At 54.0% G+C, this 23,298-nt stretch overlaps 8 protein-coding genes across 8 annotated transcripts; 4 read left to right on the forward strand and 4 right to left on the reverse strand.

Moving 5' to 3' along the window:
* Positions 1–112: 112 nt before the first annotated feature.
* INS49_004955 (uncharacterized protein) lies at positions 113–3,810 on the reverse strand (the record flags this gene model as incomplete). Its single annotated transcript, XM_043165742.1, has 3 exons — positions 113–1,049; positions 1,627–3,434; positions 3,496–3,810. The coding sequence occupies 3 exons, from the start codon at positions 3,808–3,810 to the stop codon at positions 113–115; spliced, it is 3,060 nt and encodes a 1,019-aa protein (XP_043017505.1).
* A 2,074-nt stretch (positions 3,811–5,884) lies between these two features.
* Positions 5,885–6,604, reverse strand: INS49_004956 (uncharacterized protein; the record flags this gene model as incomplete). Its single annotated transcript, XM_043165743.1, has 1 exon — positions 5,885–6,604. One exon carries the CDS (start codon positions 6,602–6,604, stop codon positions 5,885–5,887), a length of 720 nt encoding a protein of 239 aa, XP_043017506.1.
* Positions 6,605–7,960: 1,356 nt separating this feature from the next.
* INS49_004957 (uncharacterized protein) lies at positions 7,961–9,304 on the reverse strand (the record flags this gene model as incomplete). Its single annotated transcript, XM_043165744.1, has 4 exons — positions 7,961–8,733; positions 8,804–8,886; positions 8,937–9,127; positions 9,230–9,304. The coding sequence occupies 4 exons, from the start codon at positions 9,302–9,304 to the stop codon at positions 7,961–7,963; spliced, it is 1,122 nt and encodes a 373-aa protein (XP_043017507.1).
* A 1,008-nt stretch (positions 9,305–10,312) lies between these two features.
* Positions 10,313–12,671, forward strand: INS49_004958 (uncharacterized protein; the record flags this gene model as incomplete). The annotated part of the gene is made up of 3 exons (XM_043165745.1): positions 10,313–10,823; positions 11,008–11,865; positions 12,571–12,671. The coding sequence occupies 3 exons, from the start codon at positions 10,313–10,315 to the stop codon at positions 12,669–12,671; spliced, it is 1,470 nt and encodes a 489-aa protein (XP_043017508.1).
* A 1,241-nt stretch (positions 12,672–13,912) lies between these two features.
* On the forward strand, positions 13,913–15,518 carry INS49_004959 (uncharacterized protein; the record flags this gene model as incomplete). Its single annotated transcript, XM_043165746.1, has 7 exons — positions 13,913–14,090; positions 14,164–14,189; positions 14,246–14,282; positions 14,339–14,529; positions 14,664–14,926; positions 14,992–15,370; positions 15,423–15,518. 7 exons carry the CDS (start codon positions 13,913–13,915, stop codon positions 15,516–15,518), a joined length of 1,170 nt encoding a protein of 389 aa, XP_043017509.1.
* Positions 15,519–18,517: 2,999 nt separating this feature from the next.
* On the forward strand, positions 18,518–19,733 carry INS49_004960 (uncharacterized protein; the record flags this gene model as incomplete). Its single annotated transcript, XM_043165747.1, has 2 exons — positions 18,518–18,836; positions 18,895–19,733. 2 exons carry the CDS (start codon positions 18,518–18,520, stop codon positions 19,731–19,733), a joined length of 1,158 nt encoding a protein of 385 aa, XP_043017510.1.
* Positions 19,734–20,056: 323 nt separating this feature from the next.
* INS49_004961 (uncharacterized protein) lies at positions 20,057–21,127 on the reverse strand (the record flags this gene model as incomplete). The annotated part of the gene is made up of 1 exon (XM_043165748.1): positions 20,057–21,127. One exon carries the CDS (start codon positions 21,125–21,127, stop codon positions 20,057–20,059), a length of 1,071 nt encoding a protein of 356 aa, XP_043017511.1.
* Positions 21,128–21,598: 471 nt separating this feature from the next.
* INS49_004962 (uncharacterized protein) lies at positions 21,599–23,122 on the forward strand (the record flags this gene model as incomplete). Its single annotated transcript, XM_043165749.1, has 1 exon — positions 21,599–23,122. The coding sequence occupies one exon, from the start codon at positions 21,599–21,601 to the stop codon at positions 23,120–23,122; it is 1,524 nt and encodes a 507-aa protein (XP_043017512.1).
* Between the last annotated feature and the right edge of the window lie 176 nt (positions 23,123–23,298).

Here is a 23,298-nt window from a genome sequence, read left to right on the forward strand (position 1 = left end):
GGAAATGTCACTGGTGGTCGCTGTGGTGCTCTGTTGTGGTCGGACTGGGTCGGTAGCCTTGCAAACATACAGAAACTCGAGGAAAACCAAAATACATCTCGCTCACATCGTGCTAGCCATGCCCAGTAGCAGTAGTATCGAAAGAAGCCACCACCGTCTCCACAAGGTCATCCAGAGTGAGGCCAACAAGCTCATCCTTCCTGTCGCACATGAAAGTCAAGCACCGCTGCAGCACCTCCATGAAGCTCACCGGGAAGCCATTCTCCTCCCTCCACCTGATGTACCCCTCCTCCTCCCCGTCCAGCAAGAAGATCGAATCAATGCCCATCCGCATGACATTCACAGTCGTGTGGCACGGGAAATCCGCCAGGAACTGCTCGGGCCCGTCCTCGATCGTCTTCGCCCACAGGCTCCCCGTCGGCAGCTCGCGCCAGTTGTACTGCACGTGGATGTCCCTCGCCGTGTCCGCCGCCTCGACCAGCAGCCTGTTCGCGTTGATGTCCGCCACCTTGAGCGCGGCCTGGTGGCAGTGCAGCCACAGGGACTGCCGCGCGAGGGCGAGGGCGAAGCGGAACGGCGGGCAGAACATGGCGAAGGCGCGCGACTGGTCGATGCCCGGGATGCGCGTGTTGCGGGACGACGAGCTGTTCCCGAAGCAGACGGACCTGGGCAGCGCGCGCGTGCCCTGGTACTCGAAGGCCGCCAGTGCCAGGGGCATGATGGTCTGGACGACTGTGGGCGCCGTCATCCCGAGTGCGAGGGTTAGGCCCTTGAGATCGCCTGTCCAGATGGCCTGGTGGAAGGCGCCGTCTATGGACCACCGGGACACCCTGCCGCCGACGCCTGCTTCCGGTGGCGGAATGTAGGGCGGCCGTTCTGCGGCGCCGTGGCTTGCGGCGTCGTCCCTCCAGAATTTGGCCTTGCTGGCATGATTGATTTTGGCCCTGTTGAGAAGATCGCGGACCAGTATCCCGGTTGGCAGGGGCTTCTGCGGCAGGTTATCCACCGTTGCTTGCCCCAGGTACAGCTTCACAACGTTGTCTCGCAGCCTAGAGCGGGAAGTGTTATCGGTCACGATGTGGCTGTCAACAAAATAAAATCCTCGACATTTCTCGCCCTGTTCGTTGGGGTAGCTAACGAGCAAGTACTTCTGTTCGAACGACACCTGAAGTCAGCATCCGCACAGAGCTAGCCAGACCTGATACGTGGTCGATGCGGCGACTTTGCTTACCGACCCACGACAGCCAGGAGTGTAACGCAATGCGTCGTGTTCTTGTTGGAGCCTTTCAAGCATAGCTTGTTTGGAGGAGGCGGACCACTCTTCCCAATTCAGTGGTGCGGCATTAGGCTTGGCTATAACTTGCAGCCACTCTTCAGATGACGGTAGCCGAGCGAAATAGGTTCGCGGAAGCTGTGTCCACGAAAGAAAGCTATTAGCGTGTCTTGACTATGCAGAAGCCTTTACGAGAAGTCTCGTCACGCACCGGTTCTGCCTTGGCCGCCTCCGTAAGTGCCCATTTTAACCTTTCGATATCAACAGAATCTTGAATCGGAGCCCCCATCGTGACGAATGAAGCTGCTGTGTCCTTGAGGCTATATTTGTTTGTCAAAGTCGCGCTTAAGAACCACTTCGCCTCAGGGGACAAGGGGAGGACATCATCTAGCTGATCAACCTGCAGACCTGTTTGCTTCGCCACGTCGGCCAAGATAAAGTCGACGGACGGTACACCTTCCAGGCTGTGGATGTGCTCGCTGAGGACAGAGAAAGGCGCAGGTGGTTCGTTGGCATCAGCTGCGTCTAGGTCAGGACTGTCGGTCTTGTTGATTTCTTTCCGGGCGGAATAAGACTTTATACACATGTCGATGACCTGCTGAACCGTGGGATTCAGTATTAGATCCGACATAGCGATACTGCACCCTATATGACGCAGGTCGCTCAAAAGCCTCGTCAGGCTCATTGAGTCAGCGCCTAATTCCAAGAGCGTAACTTCAGGCTGAACACTGTCGGCGTCCACGCGCAGAGCCGCTGTCATTAGTTTAGATATACGGCCAGGGAGATCCACGGGATCTATGTCGACAACCTTTCCCTTGCCTTCGCCATCAGCCGGCTCTGCGAGCGTTTTGGCCAGTTGAGCACGCTGTATCTTTCCCGTGGGGCCTTTTGGGATTTTGTCGTCGAAGAAGTGGATACGTTTGGGGATTTTGAAGAGGGCGAGCCGTTCTTCAAGAAGCCTCTGAATAGTTGCCTCCTCGCGCAGCTCCTTGGGTGCATCTTTCGCGAGGACGACGGCAGCCTCCACCTCCTGGCCAAAGAACTCGTCCGGGACCGCGAAACATGCCGCCTCGCGGACGTGCGGCGCAGCGCAGAGGACCATGGCCTCGTCGACCTCAGGTGGCGAGATTTTCTCGCCGCCGCGGTTTATTATCTCGGACTTCCGCCCCACGATGCGTAGGTTCCCCCCGGCTTGGCCGTCTAGAACACCGATATCGCCCGTGCGGAACCAGGGCGTACCGTCAGAGTCGGTGAAGAAGGCCTTGGCGTTGGCTTCGGGATTGTCGAGGTAGCCCCTCGTGACAGAGGGCCCAGTGATGCAGATCTCGCCCTGGACGTCGGTCGCGAGCGGACCAGCGGCGGGGTCATCGCTGAAGATGCAGAGGCGCACTGAGCCTGATGCTTTGCCGACGTGCCCTGGCGTGGCTTGACCGGGGATGTTGGTAGTCATTTGATGAGCATTTTCGGTCATGGCATATGCTTCCAACACTGGGCAATCGAAGACCCTCTGCAGCTCTTTGAAGGTCGAAGGCAGCAGTGGCGAAGAGCAGCTGCGTAGGAACTTGATGCCCAGATTAGGGCCGGCGTTTGGTGCGTGGAGGAGGATCTGCAGCGCTGAAGGCGTGCCCGAGAGCCAAGAGCAGCTCGATGCGACGAATTCGTGCCATGCCACGTTGGCGTCAAACTTGCCTGGAACCACAACACTTCCCCCAGATGCCAGAGGCGCGAGCAGTCCGGCGACAATGCCATGGATGTGGAAAAGGACCTGGATGAGGTAGCCACGGTCACTAGGACCGAGACCGTAGGCCTGGGCCACGTTCTGAGCGCCGTAGCAGAGGTTGGCGTGGGACAATGGCACGGCTTTGGGCTTGCCTGTCGTCCCTGATGTGTGCAAGATGAGGGCTATGGAATCGGCCGTGGGAGAAGCGACGAGAAGACCCACGCCGTTGGATTTGACCTTATGCTTTTCTGGTTCCTCCGACTGTTCTCCCGTCTCAAGCACTTCTACATCCAATTGCAGAGATGCTCGCTGATCTTGTTCGATCTGGATCGAACAGACCGGAATGCCAAGTTTGCGAGCAGCCACGGTTCCCGGATATGCATCGCCCGCATAAGCTGCGTCGACGACCAGAACGCTCGCTTTTGAGTCGCTCAGGTAGAACTGCCGCTCAGCGTCAACATTATCATCACACGTCCAGACCAGTCCAAATAGGCTGCCGTACCTCATATTCCGGGACGGTGTAGGCTGGGTTCAGCGGAGCAGCGATGACACCACGGCTGACCAAGCCCAGAAAGGTGCAAACGAAGCCGAGGCCGTTGGGAAGGGCCAGCGCAACCACCGGCTGTCCGTCTATACCGACTCCGCTTGAATTGGCCTCACCCTTCGACAGAATCAAGTCGGCCACCTGCTGGCTAGCCTGCTGCAGATGCTGACGTGTCAGTGCTATCTCGTTCGGAGCTGGCGCGAACACCGCGGGCGCGGACGCCTCAGCATTCTCCGTCCCGAAAATGAGATTGGGAAGAGTTTGAGTAGTCATATTTGCAGTGAGACAGAAAATCTCAACTGTTCATTTAGAATGGGACACGAGGGATTGCAAGAGGGTGGAAAGGGCCACTTGACGCCATAAACGAACATTGTTAAAATGTGCCACGTAACTTCCCCTGTCACCCACCATCTCAGGTGATCCAACGAGAATTACAGCTGCCACCGGATGATTAAGCGGAGATTTGTGGGGCCTGAGGATGACGAAGCTCATCACCCCGGAATTGCAGATTGACAGTCAGATGCATCCGTGTGGACCACCAGCCCATACCAGTTTCCCCTCCAGCGACGATCCTGTGATAAAACGGGAATGCCGCTCGTCTGGGCATTTTGCGCTGTGTGGTGCTGGTTGGCTTACACGGCGGGAACCAGTCCCTGGAAATTATCAGCTTACACATTTGTAGCACCTATGTGCATGCATAGTGCACATGTACCGAGAAGAGTGTGTTGATGGCATGGATATCGGGCCTGTCAGAGACGCAGCAGCTATCCATTCCGTATCTAGACGAAGCATCATCGCTTTGGTGGCTATACCGGCAACAATTTAGCAGGTTAGTGGTGTGGGCCAGTGACACGTGCCGGATTCGATTCTGGGCACAGGAATCATGTTGTACCTCCATCTCCAGGGGATCTCATCTGTGGGAGCGATACCAGCACATATGTACATAGGGCAAAAAGTAAAGGCGCCGCTAGTTACAGAATTGTGCTTGATTCAAGTGCTCCTTCTTTTGATAAGCGAAGGTTCATCTTTGCGCTGTGGGAATGGAGCAAGGTGCTCACAATCAGTCTAACACACCAGGCAAATTGGCTTATTGCCTTGTCAACCCACTGTCTTGCAAGGCCGCAGACATTAATGCTTTAATCTATATGACAAAATAAGTATGATGCTTAGAATCAGAATCCTATCGCCAGCATGGCAGGTCTCTGAAAGAATCGCTGGAGGACATGTACTCTGTGTCACACCTTAGCAGAAACCTATCACCATGGGCTTCATGGACACCGATCCGCCGAAATCTCCCCATATCTTTCCTGTCATTTGTCTCCACATGCTCGGGCAAAAAGGAACCATACCGAAATGCACCGAAATGCAATCAATGGCATCAAGAAAAGGCGGCCTGAATCATTCAAAGCCGTAAGCTCGGATGAACTTATCTCAAAGTCAAGCCTGATTTGTCCTTCGAGCAGTCCCTCCCATGTTGCCGAATATAAAACAAGATCCGAGTCTGCCTGTGGGTGCTCATTCTTTGCCAGCAACTTGTCTGACCCAGTAGCAGGGGCAGCTCGCTCAAGGCTAATTGGTCTCAGAAAGCCTGTTAATCTGATCTCAACCGTCGGCACTGCCGGCAATAAAAAGTTGTCCTCCGTTAAGGCCCGTCCTTCGCTCCCAGTGGCATCTGATGCCTCTGGGGACGTGCGATATTTGATGACATCCAAGTCTGCCAGACATTTCACATGACAGGTGTCTGAACGCATATCAGCTTGATTCCTGACTTCTCCACCAACTGAAGGCCATGAAAAGGTTAGGTGATGGCGCCTTCTCTCTTTTTCCTCCCAGTCCTCCCTCGGTGTCGACTCCGTCATTTGCAACAGCATATCAGTGATAAGACGGCTTCGCCATAACCCAGCGATGTAGAAATCATTATCCCAGAAGCTTCCTTTGAAATACTGGGCCACGCCTGACAATGCCACAAGCCTGTCTTCAGATTTTGCTCGTGTCAGCTGCCGTCTTGTGTATTGCCCCAACAAGCCATGCCAGAGGCAGTGTTTGCCGAAGTTATGTCGAGGAAGCTCTGAGCAGCCGCCGCCTGAGCCGCCGGTCTCAGCTGAAGATGCTGACCCTCTTTCCGTGACAGCAGGGATCGGTAGGTGTTCTTTAAACAAAGGCAGGGGCCTTCCCCAAGATTCTTCACAGTCTTCGTCTGACCCCAAAGACTCGTTTGCCCTCATCTCCCGGCATTCGAAGAGGACCTCGTGATCGCCAAAGTGAAGATTTGCACGGGACAAAAGCGGCTCCTGAAACACCCATCCCCGGGAGGCCAGAGGGGATTCATTCATCCGTGCGTTCCATATCACTTGGGGGCCTCCTTGCGAATGAGGTAATTTTGAGGCCCTGATGGGCTTCGTGACAAGAATAGACCGCCGTTGTCGTCGTTCTTTGAGGCGCATATGTTGAACTCTGCATTTGAGTACACCTTCTGCATCATAGGCGACTCCCTTCTCCAGTCCACATAATCATCACCGTCCTGAATGATGCAAAGCGAATCAATCCAGACGTAGGGTATTCCAAACTTGTGGGCGACAAGAAAAGCATCGCGAAAGGTCTGGCGCAGCATCTCCCCTGGAAGACTAGCCTTCCACAGCGCCAACTTGCCCTCCGTCAATTTGTGGAATCCCTGTTGGCCCTGTGGCCAACGGTGACTCAGTGTGATGTACCTCAGACTTTGGGGCATATCTTCCGACTGGGGTTCCACAAGCCGGCACTTCAGGTGGTTTGCGTTGTCACTGATTTCGGGCGCCAATGCGACTTCGATGAGGCGTGTCGGGTTCCATCCCACGTCCGCCTCGTTTCTCCGGAGACGGCATTTGTTATGTGTCTTCCCACATCTCCCGAGCCAGGTTTTGAGCTTTGTCAATTTCTCCTCAGACCTCGCCGAAGATGAAGTAAGGGTCCAAGGGAGGGGTTCAGCTTCGACAGGATACACCCTCTGACCCAGTCTTTCGAGTATGTCTACCCAGTGCAAAGACGCTTCCGCATCCCGAACCTCGTAGATAGAGCCGTATAGTCCCATGCCTTGTGTTGACCCAATTGTTGTTATACCGTGTCAACCAAGCCTTACTGTCATCTAGCTTGCGTCACTTGTTCACTGATGGCTCGGATGTCTCAGCCTGCCCGCGGATCCCCTGCTTCCATTCTTCTCGAACCTGGGAGAAGAGCCCTTGGCAGATATAGCATCCCTCATAAACAGCTGCAAGGAATGACCGGCAAGTACTGTGGATGTTCTGGGTATGGCCGTCTCTGAGAACGCTGATGCAGGAGTGACATAATGCCATATCGCTGAATACTGCAGTGTGAAGGGTGGGTTTCGACTATGTTCCACGATATGATTGATTGTTGCAATGATTAATTTGACCAAGACTTGTGAAAGGATACGACAAATACTGTGGGAATAATGGGTGTCGTTTGTATGGAGGACTGTTTGGGACTAGGCAGCTTTGACCCGTCAGGGTGCTCGGCAGGCAGCAGCCCTGGCGCTGCATACAAAATAGCTAGCACAGTCAGGCCTTCTGCCTTCCTTCCTTCCATAGTTAACAACGATCAACCACTACACCAACCAAACGTCGTATTGCAATACGTGACCCAGCCAACAAATACATTAATAATTTTCTTGCAGAAGGGCAATCGCAGAAGCTTCATGACAATAACAAGCGCACATTCGGTATACCTTTTCTACATAAGAATGAGGCATGGGAAGAGGATTGGCTCCCTTATATGCGCGTCGCTGTTTGCATTGCGAACTCGCGATGTGGATCTACCATCGTTCTGCAAAGCTGAAAACCCGCAACGGGATCTCACGGAGTGCAACTCCGTGATACACATGGGAAATAGAGCGGCTGACGACAAAACGACAGAGTAGAGCCTCCTTGGCTGCCGTGCCACTGTGATACAGTCCGGTCTCACCGCTGCAGTGGTAGCCTCAGGATGAATTTCTGATGCCTCACCCACTTGTCTTTGTTGGGTCCTGCAACGCGAGGGGGCAAGATGACTGCAGGGGATGGTCTGATGATGCGGAACTACAGACAAGCTGAGAGTCCCGTATACAGGTCTCGAAGAATTGTTTCCTGTTCATCTTGTTGCTATCTTGAGTCGGGATCTTACCTGCAGGTACCTGAAGCTTACAGTGGAGATGGTTCGGTTGGATGTGAGTTCTCGATAATTGAGTTTGGCACGTGTATTCTGCTGCAAGGGGTATGTGCACGTCAAAACCTCGCAGAAACGTGGTAGACAGGGCAGAAACGTGGTAAACAGGGGGCAGGACTCCGCCACTCCGGGTGGACGCAGCCCCGGATCAGGGACTCGCCCGAAACTGACCCAGGGCTGAGCCGCGTGGCCCAAGTAAACTCCACCGAGATCATCGACCTTCCTTTCACATAATAGCGCAGCCCATGCCCCTGTTCTCGAGCGCCTTGATCCGGTCCGTGAGCGACTGCACCGCCTCCTCGTTCATGCGCCTCTCGTCCCGCAGCGTCTTCTCCAGCTCGCCCAGCCGGCCCTGGTAGTGCTCCTGCAGCGCCTCGATGACGGTCCTGCTCTCCTCGGCCGACGAGCGGATGACCCCCTCCATCTCGGCCAGCTCGCGCCGGTGCTCCTCCTTGAGGCGCGCCAGCTCGAGCATCACCTCGCGGCCCGCGGCCGTGTCGCGCAGCGCCTTGTTGTCCTTGCCCATCTCCTCCTGCAGCTGCAGGTAGAAGGGCTTGTTGCCCAGCAGCCCCGAGGCGATGCGCCGCGCCGAGTCCGGGCTGTCGTGGTGGTGCCGCGCCGTCTTGGCGCCCATGGCCAGCAGCAGCTTCCAGAACTTGGACCTGAGCTCGTCCTCGCGCCTGAGGCCCTCCTCCTCGGGGACCCTGTCCCACATGGTCGTCGCGAGGGTCACGTTCTTGAGGTTCTTCTCGCCCGTGAGCTTGCGGAACATCTCGAGGTTCTTGGTCGTGTGGTGGGTCACGCGGTTGTCGGAGATGGGGTGCAGGTAGATTATGCCCGAGAGCTTCATCTCCTGCTTGTAGGCCACGGCCAGGTAGTCGGCGATCATCTGGAGGACTTCTGTGTCGGAGAGGTTCGTGTCGGAGAAGCCTGGCGTGTCGACGAAGCGGACTGTCTGTCCGTCCAGCTTCGTCTCGATGACTTGTATGTCTCGAGTGCCTGGGCAAGTCTGTCAGTATGGTGGCTTGAGTTTGTCTTGTAACTCTACACTGGCAGGGGACGGACATACATGATGTGAGGTCGTGTCCGATCTGGAGATCAGTCCGGCCGGTGACCTTTGATATGAACGTTGTCTTTCCAGAGCCGGTCATGCTGGGTCGATGTCAGTGATGAGTTTCTGATGCGAAATGGCAGATGCGTACCCCATGACGGCGATGAGGGCGTCCTTGCTCATGAACTTGTTGTACATGGACTTTGTGTACTTCAGTCCATCGTTGACCAGATTGCCACTCTGCTCTCCCTTGGCACTGTCGGGTCCGCGATAGAAGTCCTCGATGGACTGCTCCGACAGCTGCTGAGCGGCATGACCAACGGTAGGATCAAAAGCCTGCGCCTGTGGAATTTGAGGTACTTCGTGTGGCCCTGCAAGCCGCCCTGAGCCCGCGTTATGGCTTAAAGGGGAGCTCTCATGCAAGTCATCGCTTCCATCGCTGACGTCACTCACGGCTTCGACGTCGTAGATTACGTCGAATCCATCGTCCGATTGGGCCGGAGTGGTGATTCTGACCATGTTGGCTTGGAGGTAGAATGACGGAGATGCAAATTGTTGAAGATCAGTTGTTCGGTGGTTGGTTTAGAAGACGGCACTGTAAGACGTGGGATGGAGGGAGGGGCAATTTGTAGCAGCACACCAATCTTGGTGGCAAACATGGTGCATCTCCCAAGGGACCTTGCTGGTCATGTGGCCAACCAATCCACAGAGTCCTCAGGCTGCAACATTTTGAATAGATGGCTCTGTTTCGGGTGCCTGCTTGGGACCAGGCAGGCTTTTTGGCTTCGCTCCCACCACTGCATGATTATTCTTTGACTGGAGGTCCAGGTAAGCAAGGAATGATGTTGCTCCTTGCCGGGTATGGTAATGTAGCTTTGGGCTTGTATTGTTACACAATCAAATTGGGTACGGATTTATTGATGTGCGAAGCAACCACGCATTTTTCTCAGAACATGGAGACAATTTACATTTTCAAGTCACATGCTTAAAGGTTAATAGCTTGATGTTAGCTCTGTACAAGTTTTTCATGTAGTGTGAATAAAGCGAAGGGTGGTAATCTTGAATGTTTGCCTCATTCTTATCTTATCTTATCAGTAGTGGTCCCTGTCGCATCTAATCTATAATTTGGTATGGCTAATGGGAGCATGCAACACTTCAGCGGAGATGGTGAACCTAAGTGCTCCCTGAAAGAAATGTAAGCCAACGTATAATCTCAGGCTGTATAGTAGTAAGATTGAAAAATAATGAAGCAGGGTTGAGGAGCTAGAGCTTAAGTATTGACTTGACTTAATCTACACAGCAGAGCCTGACGGGCTGTGCAACGTCACCTGCAGGATGAAAACGTTCTCTATTGGCTCATTCTAAGCGTGTCAGCATGTCAGACAACCTTTTCTCCTCATCGCGAGGCAATCAACTTGGCCCCATGATTCTATCTGTGTTTGCTCGGCCTGATCCTTGATTCCAGTTATTCCAGTCCCAAATTTTCCTCGTTTTTCTTTCGCATGGAGGTGGGGGACTTGGGAAAACATGCGAGCAGCAACCCCTATTCTCAACGGCGACATCGAGGCTTCTTGCCCCTCAGTCAGCATGGTCAACATGTATCGATACCAGCCGCTCTCAGATCCACGAGCTACTCGCCTCATCATGCTTCGCAAAAGCCATGATGTCAGCGCACCGCTGTCTTGCGCCATCGTGGAAACCACGCTGGACAAGCCCGCCAATTACTACGCGCTGTCATATACCTGGGGCACCGAAGCTCCGAGCGAAGCCATGTACATTTTTCCCGCTGGAGATTCCACCACGGTCAGCACGTCAGCTGAAGTTATTCTCTTGACCCCAAATTGTGCCACAGCACTCAAGATATTGCGCAAGCGATTGGCAGATACCGATGCTGGGGTATGGGTCGATGCGGTGTGCATCAACCAGTCTAATGTCGCCGAGAAGAATGTGCAGGTGACGATGATGGCCAATATCTACAGTCTCGCAAAGTGTGTAGTTGTGTGGGTGGGCCAGCAATGGGCGCCGAAGAACACAAGGAGTCTGGTATTCTTATCAAATAAATGGCTGGGTTGGATTAAAAAGAGAGCAGCATGCCCTCACAAGAGAGAAGATCTTTGGCGTTGGACATCAGTCCTCATTTGCGGCATGGCGTCAAAAGGTATTGTGGGCGGAGACTCTTCGAGACCGTTAGCAGAATTGGGATTGCTGATCAAACGTGATAGTCTGCGGCGATAAGAAGATGCTCCAGGGTCTGACTGAGGCACCTTATTGGACTCGGGCCTGGACTCTTCAGGAGATTGCGCATTCTCATGTCAAGTTGCTCTGCAGGAATGACCATGTCATTGACTTGAAATCCGTGTTCGACGGTATTGGTTTCGTTGGAACGCGCAGTACTGACCGGCCAGGATTCATCTACCATGAAATATTTTTCCGAAGCAGCCAAGACCCGCGAACAGAACGTCCTTGGCACTGGTCCAAAGAACTTGATATTTATTACATGAGCTGGTTCATCTCTATGAAGGCATCGGATCCGAGAGACAAGATATATGCAACGAGAGGTCAGTTTGCGCGGACGTTCGGCAAGATACCAGTGGACTACAATCGATCCATTTCGTCAGTCTTCGCCGATGCTACGAAGCAGATTATCTGTGACGGTTCAGACGATGCAACTGGAATGTTAGTTTTGGCAAATGCAAGCCGATCAACAACATTGCGCGACCTTCCCTCTTGGGCTGTGGATTGGGCCTCTGAGGACATCACAACGCGCTTTTGGGAGTCCGGTGCCCCGCACCTAGTCTTCAAGGCAACTAGAGAAAGCCAGGCCCGGCACCGCTTCTCTGAAGACTTGAAACGGCTGTTTCTTATGGGCACGGTTGTTGGCACAGTGCAAGAGAGACACGTCGGCCCACAACTGAGCCAACACTTCCGTCCGAGGGGAAAGGATCCCGAGGAAGACATGACGGAGAATCCAGAAACAACGAGGGCAGTCTACAAAGCAATTTCATCGTGGGCGTCCGACCTTACAGCTGCGGCCGAGAACGGTCCGCGGAACACTGAGCCCGCAGCAGGCGTCCAGAACAGTACGTTGCACAGCTTTTCGAGTTTGCTATACCTGATAAACCACAAAAAACCGCAAGAGGCCTTGCAGTGGACACCCAGGAACAGTCCCACGAAGATCGTCAAATATATAGCCTCAAAATCATGGACGCGCCAGTTTTTCTGTTTACTATATCTTGGAACGGGTCGACTGTTTCTCACAACAGACGGTCGCTGTGGTTGTGGCCCTTGGGGCCTTGAACCCGGAGACCTGGTATGTGTATTTTCGGGGCTGCAATTTCCGTTCGTTGTCCGGCCACAGGGCTCGGAGTACACTCTTGTCGGAGCAGCAATTGTTGATGGTGTGATGGACGGTGAGATGTGGCCCGAGGACGAGACCAAATTGACCGAGTGGGAGTTCATATAAAGGGAAGACGGGAGTCGAGGAGTTGAGAAGGAAAGAGAAGACCTGATGAAGCTAGAAGGATCATCTAACAACCACACATCGATGAAAGAGCCGCGAGTGGGTAGATATGTCGTTGACACCTTCAATAAAATCATTAGCTTGCCTTATTCCACCTTGAAACTGATTGGGTGCATCCGTTCCAGCTCTCCGCCTGCTATGAGGCCACCACCACCTGCAATACTCAAAAAACAAGATGTGCTGGTCGTCGCCGCCGGATGCTCCATTTGCTTCTGTTGCAGCATAGAACTCTGTGGCCTCATGTTTGACATCGACCATAGTGCAGGGCCGGAGTGGGTAGAGCTGTGGCAGCTCTCGCAGGACCGGACCCCCTCCCACAAGTCCATCCAGATCGGCTATGCGTCAGCACCCGTCAGCGGCGGTTGAGGTGATGGCGAGTGTTCTTGACAATCGGACGGAAGTTGACGTCTCCGGTGAAGCTGACGGCAAGGTGTGTCTGGGCAACATTTGTGGGATTGAACATGTAGGAGGCGTCTCGGGAGTACAAGTTCCAAGCGACTGTTCGTGGCGATGTCTAGATGACCGCATACCTACCTAGGTAGCTATGCCCTCCCACGTTGGAAACATCGGGCATGAGGAATTGGAAACGTGCAAACTAACAATAGTCCAGTGTCTTGATCTGTGAACATTCACTGACCTCGTAGTCGCTCTTGGAGTGCATCATGCTTGGGCCAAAGCACCTCCCGGTTGGTGGTGCATGTCTGCCAGACCATCTACATCAATCCAAAGTTCTTGGACGCTGCTGGCTTCAACTGCCATCCGCCCGCCCAGTCCTTCTTCCTTCCTCGACATCCGATCTGGCCCTCAATTGCTTCACTCCGTATCCACCAAATGCCTGCCGAAAGCAACTCCAACGAAATCATATTGCACCGATCATGCCCTACCCCAATAGAATTAGTGCGCTGCACGGCTTCAGTGACCGTGGGTAGACTACGGTCAAGCGCGAGTGGATGGCAAGCGCCTGATGTGCTGTCGTTTTAGAACCTTAATCAGGGACACCTGGTTAGCGACAATGTACTTGAAAATGGCAGAAGACACTGATGCGGTATGGCAGAGAGTCAATGGAGCGCTTTGCAAACGGTTTTCGAACAGAAATCTCCATGGCCGAGAGGTACGAGCAGCTGGCTTTCCAAGGTCGGGAGCAAACTGCAAGTCATGACCACCACTGATGTGCATCCCCTTGCAACGAGCGCCATTGAGTTGAACGTTCAGCCAGGTCAGGGAATGGAGTGATTTACTCGAATAAATGAACTGGGAATTCATTAGGCACGCATTGACTCTAGCCATTTTCTACTATCTTTATTCGATCAATTAGGCTGCACAGCTTTGCCAAACGACACCGAAAGCTGTGGAGAAGCCGATTGACGGTTTAAAGTCGTGCAACCGAACAAACGGGTCAGACCCAGCCAGCAAAGACACCATTCACTTCCTCATGTTCACATTTTCCACGTCGCAGGTGCCCCACTAGCATCGGACTTCCACTACGACTCTGATCCAACTTCACACCCTTTTCTTCCCGCTATGTTTTGTATCATTTGGGCTCCAGCACATCTCTCGTTTGCTCGCGACAAAGATCCCCTCTCACGGTCCAAAACACACAAGACAACATGACGGACCAAGCAGACATCCCGCTCATGCAAGCTGGCTTGCCAGACCCCGGCAAGATTCCCACAAGCCCTCTGGCATTGGAGATGTTGAGCACGATCTACCTCACTGCAGCCGTTGCGTACATCACCTACGGTCTCCGCATGTACAGCAGAATCACGTCCAGGCAAACAGGACTTGGTAAGCACGAAGACTCAGCTTTGGACAATGGTTGCGTTTGTATCACGGTGCTGACCTTTCGACCGTTGCACAGAAGACTGGTTGATTACCGCCGCTACGGTTCGCTACCCTTGCTCCATCGAAAACGTACCTTTCTTACACTGAACGACTCACAGATTCTGTCCATGGGCTTCATGGCTGTTCAATACCGGTGTAAGCCCATCTTTCTTAGCCGTGGACGATGTGAGCTGACCAAATTCTGTTCGCAGATCTCAAGTACAACTACGCGGGATTCAAACTATCCGACATCCCGACGACAGGGGACACAGAAGCGGCGTTATTTGCAACGTGGTTGAGCCAGCTGCTTTACAGTCCTATCTTAGGATTGGTCAAATCATCGACTCTCGTTTTCATGTTGAGGATTGCAGGACACATGAGAAACATCAAGAGGTCTATACATGTACGTCCGAGCGGTGATACCTCCTCGTAAAATCGACTTGGATCAGCTGGGCTCTCCCACACTCAATACTGAATCTGCAGCACACCCGGGCTCCGGAACGGAAACATTCATGTAATACTGACGGGTTCCAACAGGTGGCCAACGCCATCAACATCGGCCTCACTATCGCAACATTCATTGCCACCATATTCTCGACCATCCCAATCTCCGGATATTGGGACATAAACCATCGAGTCCAACACGAAATAAACCACGCAGTCTTCATCATGTCAACGTCCTTCCTGACCATCATGACTGACGTTCTGGTTCTGGCTATACCGTTTTGGGCTTTCATCAGGACCCAGCTTCCACTAGCAACGCGCCTTGGAGTCATCATGATCTTCATGACTGGTGGTTTGTCAGTGCTGCCCATCTTCTGTACGTCTGGATGTACAATCACTGACGCTAACAACTGCTCTACAGAGTCACCGCATTCGGCATCGTGAGGTTCTGCGTGCTCGCCGAGGAATACTTCGAGCCCCCTAAGATCCGTTTCATGCAAACGTGGGGGCCGAGCTTTGCTCCGTTCGAGACCAACCTGGCCATCATCACCGCCTGTCTGCCGGCCCTGCGTCCGTTGTTCCGAAAATGGTTCCCAAATGTCTTTGTCAGCTCCAGCAACGAAGAATCGAGGGCTGCTGAGGAGCAACGCGACCATACAGGAGTTGGGAGTGGGAACGACAGGAGCATCACGATGCGGGACTTCAGCCATAAGCGTGGCAACGTCCGCTGCGGAAGCAATTCTACTGCCGGGAGTCATGAGCCGATCATCGACTCCGCGGGCATCAGGAAGACAACTGATGTGAGTCGCTTCCCACGATGGCATTTCTGGACTGGTTGCTAATTGGATATAGATCCACGTCTCATACTCCGCTTCGAAAGCTCAGAATTCCGAAGAAATGGGCAGGAAAGATACGCCACGACCATCGGACCCGGCTCTGGTGGTCTAACTGGGGGCCAAGACCTCGACTCGGAAGCACGCAGGGCACCTGGGCAGCTCCCCCAGTCATCCGGGCCATCAATCATCTTTCAGGGTTCCGAAGCACGAGACCCGGGAACCGACAGAAGTGGATCAAGAGAATATGTCGACAGAGGAGAAAATTGGTGCAGCTTCCAGTTACCATACGACGCATAATGCCTCGTGGATGTCTAGACATATCGGACGCGCAGCACGACGATACCCCCCAACCTTGTGCAGGACATGCATCTGAAGAATCTTGTTAGCTGAACCATAATCTTATTACCCTGTACACATGTATCACGCAAACAGCCTCGTGTCTTCCATGTGTCACCAAGCACACACAGATATGAAGTTGCGTGACGCAACAGTCTATCAATTGGCTGACAGCATTCCTGTGGCGGTCTCAAAAGTCGTAGGACCGGGCATGTTGTGAGAGCAGACAGCCATAGTGACTGCAGAATCCGAGGTTGTCTGAAAGAGAACAGAGCAGAGAAGCGTGGAATTAATATAATTTCAAGAGATCGGAACGGATTGAGAGGTCTCAGGGAGCTCTTGATGGAAAGACCAACGTCTTCCCTTCAGATGCCTCGAATGCCCAAGTTGTTCTTCAGGACTTGTAGAGAGCGGTCGTGATATGCTTTTGAAGGTACGCATATGCATGATTGGTGACGTTGCCTCGGGAAGAGCCCCGGGTTGACGTGACGCGGTTAAATGTGGGCCTCGGCCAAAGCTAATTGGCGCGGTCCGGGGTTCAGCATAGGACAGACGGGGGTTCAGGCTCAGCCTCATCCAGGGGTCCAGGTCGAGTGGCTTGGTTCCGTTTATCCCTTTTGCTCAGGAGAAACCCGGCGCAGACGCCACAACACGGTCAAGAAATTTTGCATACCATGCAGGCCCGGAAACATTGGATGCAGAGAAAATTCCATGCTTCCTCTAAGCGAGCATGTAAGGTTGGCAAACCTACTCTTGCATGGTTCTACTGCGGCGGCTTCCATCCCCTTCGAGCAAATTCTCACAGGGAGCACTCGGGACTGGCTGCTTAGGACTGCAGTCTCTCCTTGGACGAAGACATGATCAGCTTGCGTGTCTCTACCATCACATCACATGTGAATACACTTGCCTGACTCAACTCACTTCTTGCTTGTTTTGCGGAGATAGGAATGTTTACCCCGGGAGACCATGTTTAGCGCCCGGCCGAATGGCCCACATCGACCTGGTAGAGCAGACACCACCATTCATCTCGGCTCCATATCCAGGACTCTAGCACGCGTGGACAGGTCAAAGGTTATCGATCGCAATCTCACGCCATGCAATCGACATTGTATCTTACGACGTGCTTTGGGATGATCAAGACGAATGAATGTCCGTGAACGGATGCAAATCGGCCGAGTGATGTCAATAACTTGCTCTTTCACAGTTACAGTACTCATTTCTGTATATTGCCTCAAATTGGTCGGCTGATCTACATCTTGTCGTCGTGTCGCTGAATAATCGGGTGCCCTAGGATGTTGATCAAGTCCAGTATTGATCCGCTTCGGACTTCCAACGGAAAGATGCTCCGCAATTTTCACAGCCAGAATTTTGGCTGGAGGAAAGACCTTACAATTCATAATTTCTCTGAGCGAGGCCATCAAGCTCGGAATTTGAGCGATGAGGATTCCATCTAGTATAGACATCAATTCGATACAATTGTGGAGTCCCGAAACCCTCCATCGCTTGAAGATTCAGGACACTTCCGCTTCCTGGGAACGCCCAAGGCACCAAAAATACTGGTGTATTCAGATAGGGCTTCCATATGCCCAACATGGATGAACACTGCAAAGAAACCTATCGCAAACGTTGACGTACGCAACTTGAGCGTGTAGTGCAATCCATGTCGCCGCCAGTGAATAGTCCCGAAGTGCTATACACCTCTACAAAGAGTAGGATTGGCTCCAATTAAGCTTTGACAATCCTATGGGGCTACATATCTCATTTTACGCCGTGGTCGGCTATCAGAATCATGGATTAGAGGTGACAGCGTCCCGCCCGCGTGGGACCTGGAGTCTGAGCACGCCTTGCCAGATTGAAACAAACTAGGGAAACATTTGGCTACGTACGCGGCCCGCAGTGGTCCCCAAAGCTGTCGCCTCCGTGACCGGATTTAGAAATCCGTGGGGCGAGCCTCGCCCGGTGAACAGGTTACATCAGCCGCGGGAGGGCGATGCTGTTCATGCTCGTTGGGTGGGCACGAGCTGCCGCATATTAATGGCTGCAGAAGCCAGACACATCCCGGCTGGTCAAAAACGCGACCCCTGACCACCACTTAACATGTTTCGACTACTAGCCAGTCCTTTTCAACGAGCCCACGAGGATCGACGAAACACACGAACCACACAAGGAGATCTAGGTCGACGTCTGTTGAAACTGCCCTGTGCCTGGAGCTCTCGCTGACCCACTTCCTACCAGGAATATGAGACAGGAGACGGCTTACGTCTGCCCTGGCGGCTGGACGGCTCCAGCTGTTGACGACCTCCCAGCCGACGCGGCTGCGCCATCACGCCTGTTGTTTGTCCGCCTCTCTCGGGATTCCATGACTAACACTTCACCTTGATGCGGCCTCCAGTAACGCCATCCAAGGGTCGTCTGTCGTCCATGGTGCCGGAGCTGGCTGTGTCCATGGCAGCCCGTGGACGGCCCACTGTGTCTCAAGCAGGGAGCTTCGCTGGCCACGCAAATGCGCCGTGTTCTGTGGATCTGGGTGGCGGCGTGTGATGGAAAATAACGACGACTACGCCGTAATCAGAGGCCGTCCATGGAATCGATCTCAGGTATAAGATGGAGAGACGGGAACCACGAGAGAGGTTTGAATTTTCCTCGTCCTCATCCTCATCCTCATCAACAAACAACTTCCTTACTTTGCACATTTAGCCTCAACTTCGAGTTTCGATTCACTTCTTTGTCTACCTCGACACAGCCCTTTTTTTCTCCTCCGCCAACATTATCAACATGAAGCTGGTCGTCTACTTCGTTCTTGCCCAAGCGCTGGCCGCCGTCGCCGCGCCGGCTGACAGCACTCTCCCAGCTCCTCCCAGCGGCACTGGCACTTTGCCTCCCCCCAGCGGCACTCCTCCAGGACCTCCTCCGTCAGGAGCCCTGTTCTCCGGTCCTCCTCCCTCGGGAACCCCTCCTCCCCTGCCCACCGACGCCACCGGGGCCAACGTCAAGAGGGCAGACGAGAGCAGCCCCCCCTCCCCCCGGTGGAACGCCCTCGGGACCTCCTCCATCTGGAGTCTTCTCTGGCCCACCGCCGTCCGGCACTCCTCCTGTTGGGGAGCCTTCTGGACCCCCACCTTCCGGTGCGCCTCTCTCTGGTGAGCCGCCAGCTGCCACGGACGCTGCGGTGAACGAGAAGCGAGCAGACGAGTCCAGCGCCCCACCACCGCCTCCATCCGGCGCCCCATCCAGCCCTCCCCTGTCCGGAACCGGCCCGGCCGGCCCACCTCCATCCGGAGCCCCTCAGTCAGGAGCGCCCCCATCGGGCACCCCGCCATCCGGAACACCGCCCTCGGGAACGCCCCCGGCTGAGACTGACGCTGCCGCCAACGTGAAGCGTGCCGATGCTACCACCGAGCCCCCATCGCCTCCCTCTGGCACGCCTCCCTCTGGAACATCACCCTCTGGCGCGCCCCCTTCAGGAGCTCCTCCCTCAGGCACGCCGCCCTCCGGAGCCCCTCCAACTGAGACCGGTGCCGGCGAGAACGAGAAGCGCGCTGATGCCACCACCGAGCCTCCATCTCCTCCCTCCGGAACACCCCCAGCTGGTACTCCTCCCTCCGGTACTCCTCCTTCCGGTACTCCCCCATCTGGAATTCCCCCTGCTGGTGGCCCCGAGCAGTCCGGCGCCCCCGCAGCCAAAAACAAGCTCGCCGACTCCGATGCCGACGCCGCCACCGTGCTCCCTCCCTCCGGCACCCCTCCCTCCGGCCCTAAGCCCAGCGGCCCTCCTCCAAGCGGTGCCCCTAGCGGCGCCCCTCCCAGCGGCACCCCTCCGGCGCTGCCCACCGACGTCCCCACGACCCTGCAGAAGGTCCGCCGCGCCGACGAGACCAGCCCGACTCCTCCCCCTACCAGCACCGAGGGCGTCCCGCCTGCCAGCGAGAACCGGCTCCCGCCTGCTGATGGGGAGAAGTCTGGATCTGGGTCTGATGCTCCTTGTTCTTAAGCGAATGCTTCGGTCCAATCATGGGATATTCTACAGCTGCTTAAAGTGAAAGGTTGTGGGGGGATAAGGTGGATTCGGGGAGTTTTGTAAGATAGAAATTGGATTTCTTGGGGGGGGGGGGGTTAATTTGGTGCGAATATTGGATCCTTTTCTTTATCAGGGTAGATCTCATCTAAGGAATGCATATTGGTCATACAAAATTGAGCTCTCTCGTGCACTGTTTGATTCTATTGTTGAGCAGGCGGTCTACCAGTTCATAAGAGAAAATGACCCAAAGCATGTTTGGTCCCATCGTCATACGCCAAAGGTGGACCCATTATCCGTCAGGCTGGGCCGGACATGGACTTGAATGATGCATACACCTGTAAGGCCCCTTCGACACTCTGTATAAAGCCAAAGAGAACCGTCAAAACCAGGACCAACACCGCTACCCAGAATGTGTACCACTGAACACCGTTCCTCCGATCATTCCACCACTGGGATATTGTCCTTGGCTGTGCCTCGTCAAACACCTGCTTCAGCGTCACCAACAGGTCTCTCCAGAACATGAAGCTCTCGATCTGCCGCCGGTCGCTCCTCAGTCTTCCGCACTGGATGGCTCGGCCGTCCAACTGTGCTGTTGCTGCTGCTTTCAAAAACCACTTCCTCGTCTCAGAATCTGCCGTTGGAAAAAGGAGTACGAGAGTTTGCAGAGTCTCGGCGGCAACACCATCTGGTAAGAGGGACTTCTGGCTTTGGCGTTGACATTCGAGGAATGCCGCGTGGTGGAAGATGTGGACATTGGTAGCATCGTCCGACATGCGCAAGTGGTCAATCAAGTTGTCTGTCCATACTATCTCCAGTCCGGCGATCCGGCTCAGGTTGGGGCCTGTGAAATTCTTTTCCAACTTGACCCTCTCATGGCCGAGAACCGGTGGCTCCGCAAAATAACGCGCCACATGCTGCCGTAACGATCTTTGTGCCCACTGCAACTCAGTCCGACCTGAGAAGCCGTATGAAAAGGTGCCGTAGTTTATCATGAGAAGAAGGCTCGAGACCAGATTCACTGAGTTCTCCATTATTTCGTCTTCGTTGTGGTGTGGAGATGTCAGCTTCATGCGTATCTGGTCCTTGATTTCGGCTCTCGAGAGGCCAGCCTGAAGCTTCGCAGCGATTTCCAGAATATCTGCATGTGTCCTGATGGCAATATGTCTCCCACCATCATGAAGCGCATGAGCACATTCCTCGATGTAGAACTTCCAGTATGGAACCGGACTGTCATTCAGGCTGTTGAGCTGCTCCCAATGCTTTGAGCTATCGCCCCAGAACAGGTAGGTCACTTCCCTTAGGGCACGGGCATGGGGATCCAAGAGGCATGAATCAAGCGGCAAATCTTTCGAACGAGAGCGATCCATTATGGTTATCGACCGAATTATCGAAGGCTGAAGTAAAAGTTGATGGCTCGAAAGACAGTAAATTTGGAATTCGGCGCTCGACATTATCCCTGATTGCGTCATGAGGACCTGGGCAAGGTATGGCACAGCCTGCTTCGAGACAACTGCAGTAAGCACTGCCACGAATACATCAATTTGGTATTTTGGCCACTTGCCTACCAGTCAACAAGAAATGCATTTCAGGTACTAAAGTCATGCCTGCGCCCAGCACACCGCGTATGCGTGCCACTCACTAATGCAGTCGAACAATAGCCCATCCCGCCATCTGCCACACCATGACTGCAGTACTAGTAGGCTGTGAGAGGGGCTATGCGGAAAAGAAAGGGCTCAAACTCGGTCAGCCATGCCTCCATTCTTTCCCCGTTTCCTGATCTGCCACTGCCAGAGTCAACTCTAGAGCCTACTATAATGTCGTCGCCTCGTTCATAGGTGATGAATACACAGACATTCGCGGCTCGACTGTCGACTCTTTCCCCACCTCGACGGGAAGGGTTGACTGCCATCTTCCGCAAAGCCCAGGAACGAGTCTTGCCGACAGCTACTGTCTGGCTGAATCCCGAGGACTCGATTGGACGCTACGTCGGCAAAGCCAAATGGGACCACATCTGGGAGGCGATCGGGCCTGCTCGCGATGTGTTCAACACGGTCGCCTCGAAGATCAAAGACTACCTCGAGAGTGCAGTGGAGCCGATCTCGAGCAGAGTTACCTGGTCAATGTACATGATTGGGAAATCATCGAGTGCAGCGTCACCGTCAATCATTTTCTGCTGCGATGTCTTGGAACACCGCCGACAAGTACGGAACAACATCAAGGAAAGCGGCATTCTGAACGACTATCCAGGCATCAAGACCGGCCATCTGCCGCGGCCACCAGATTTTGACCAATTAGTGCCTCTGGGTAGTGGTGGACAGCCGCGCTACAACCGTGGTGACATAATGGCGTTGACTTCACCGGCCGAGAGCGCATGCGGCTCCCAGCTTTTCATCAATGCGAATGAGAGCAACTCGATGCCACCAGCTCCTGTAGCAACGATAGGTGGTGTGGTTCGACTGGGAGAGAACTTTTACTATACGACTGCTGCACATGCTCTGGAAGCATCACCGGACCCAACCGCTGCTGATGAGCACATCCTTGCCTCTCATGAGTACGATACGAATGATGACGCCCTTAGCCTCGACGGCGATGAGGATTTATATAGTACATCAACTCGCAGCCCCAGCACAGTCGACCCCGGGCGGTGGCAGTCTTCCGCCAGAATTGGAAAGAATTCAGAAGATAATCGATTCATGAGAGATGATATACTGCGACAATGGAGTCTGAAGCACCGCCACGTTGCGGAAGAACCTCTCTCATCCCTCGTATATCCCGGAGAACTGACACTGCATCAGACTGGCAGGCTAGTTATATCTTCGATGGAGGGGGGAAATCCTGGAAATGGACTCGATTACGCCTTGATAGAGATTTCATCGAGGCATCACATTGTGGAAAATGTGATAAAAGTCGGGCCGAACGACGAAGCCACTGTCAGGGTCCATTCCGTAGCCAGACCAGACCTGCTGGAGGCGGATGTCATAGCGGTCACACCTCGAGGTACCGCCAAGGGTCGGATATCGGGAACACCAGCTTACTCATCTGCGCCAGGCACCCAAACGCATGTCAGGATGTTGAAGGTCAGCTTGAACGAGCCACTTGAGAGAGGTGACTGCGGTACATGGGTAGTTGATGCCGCAAATGGAGACCTGTTCGGCCACGTTGTTCTTGGGTCTCCTAGCAGCGGCAGTGCGTTGATAACGTCTTTTGCCGACATATTCCACGATATTGCGTCCAGAGTGGGCAAGTCACCGACCTTTCCCAGAGCAAGAGATGAATACTCCTTCAGATCAGCCGAGAGAACAGCCTCTCCTATTGAACGAGACGAGGCTCTTTCTCCAATCATTCGAACACTGTATCTCTGATGGGCGGGTCAGGAGAACTTCCTCCCACACGAGATAGCATCGCCAGCAAGAGGACATCTATAACTACACTGGTGAGCGAGCCACAAAAAGAAGGGCCATCCGATTTATTCAGAGTCACAGGGCGATCGGAGGAGCCCACCAAGCAAGCGGGCTCGGGAATGGAAAGTGGTACGAAA

This window comes from Diaporthe citri (genome assembly GCF_014595645.1).
Source record: "Diaporthe citri strain NFHF-8-4 chromosome Unknown scaffold_14, whole genome shotgun sequence".
NCBI lineage: Eukaryota > Fungi > Ascomycota > Sordariomycetes > Diaporthales > Diaporthaceae > Diaporthe > Diaporthe citri.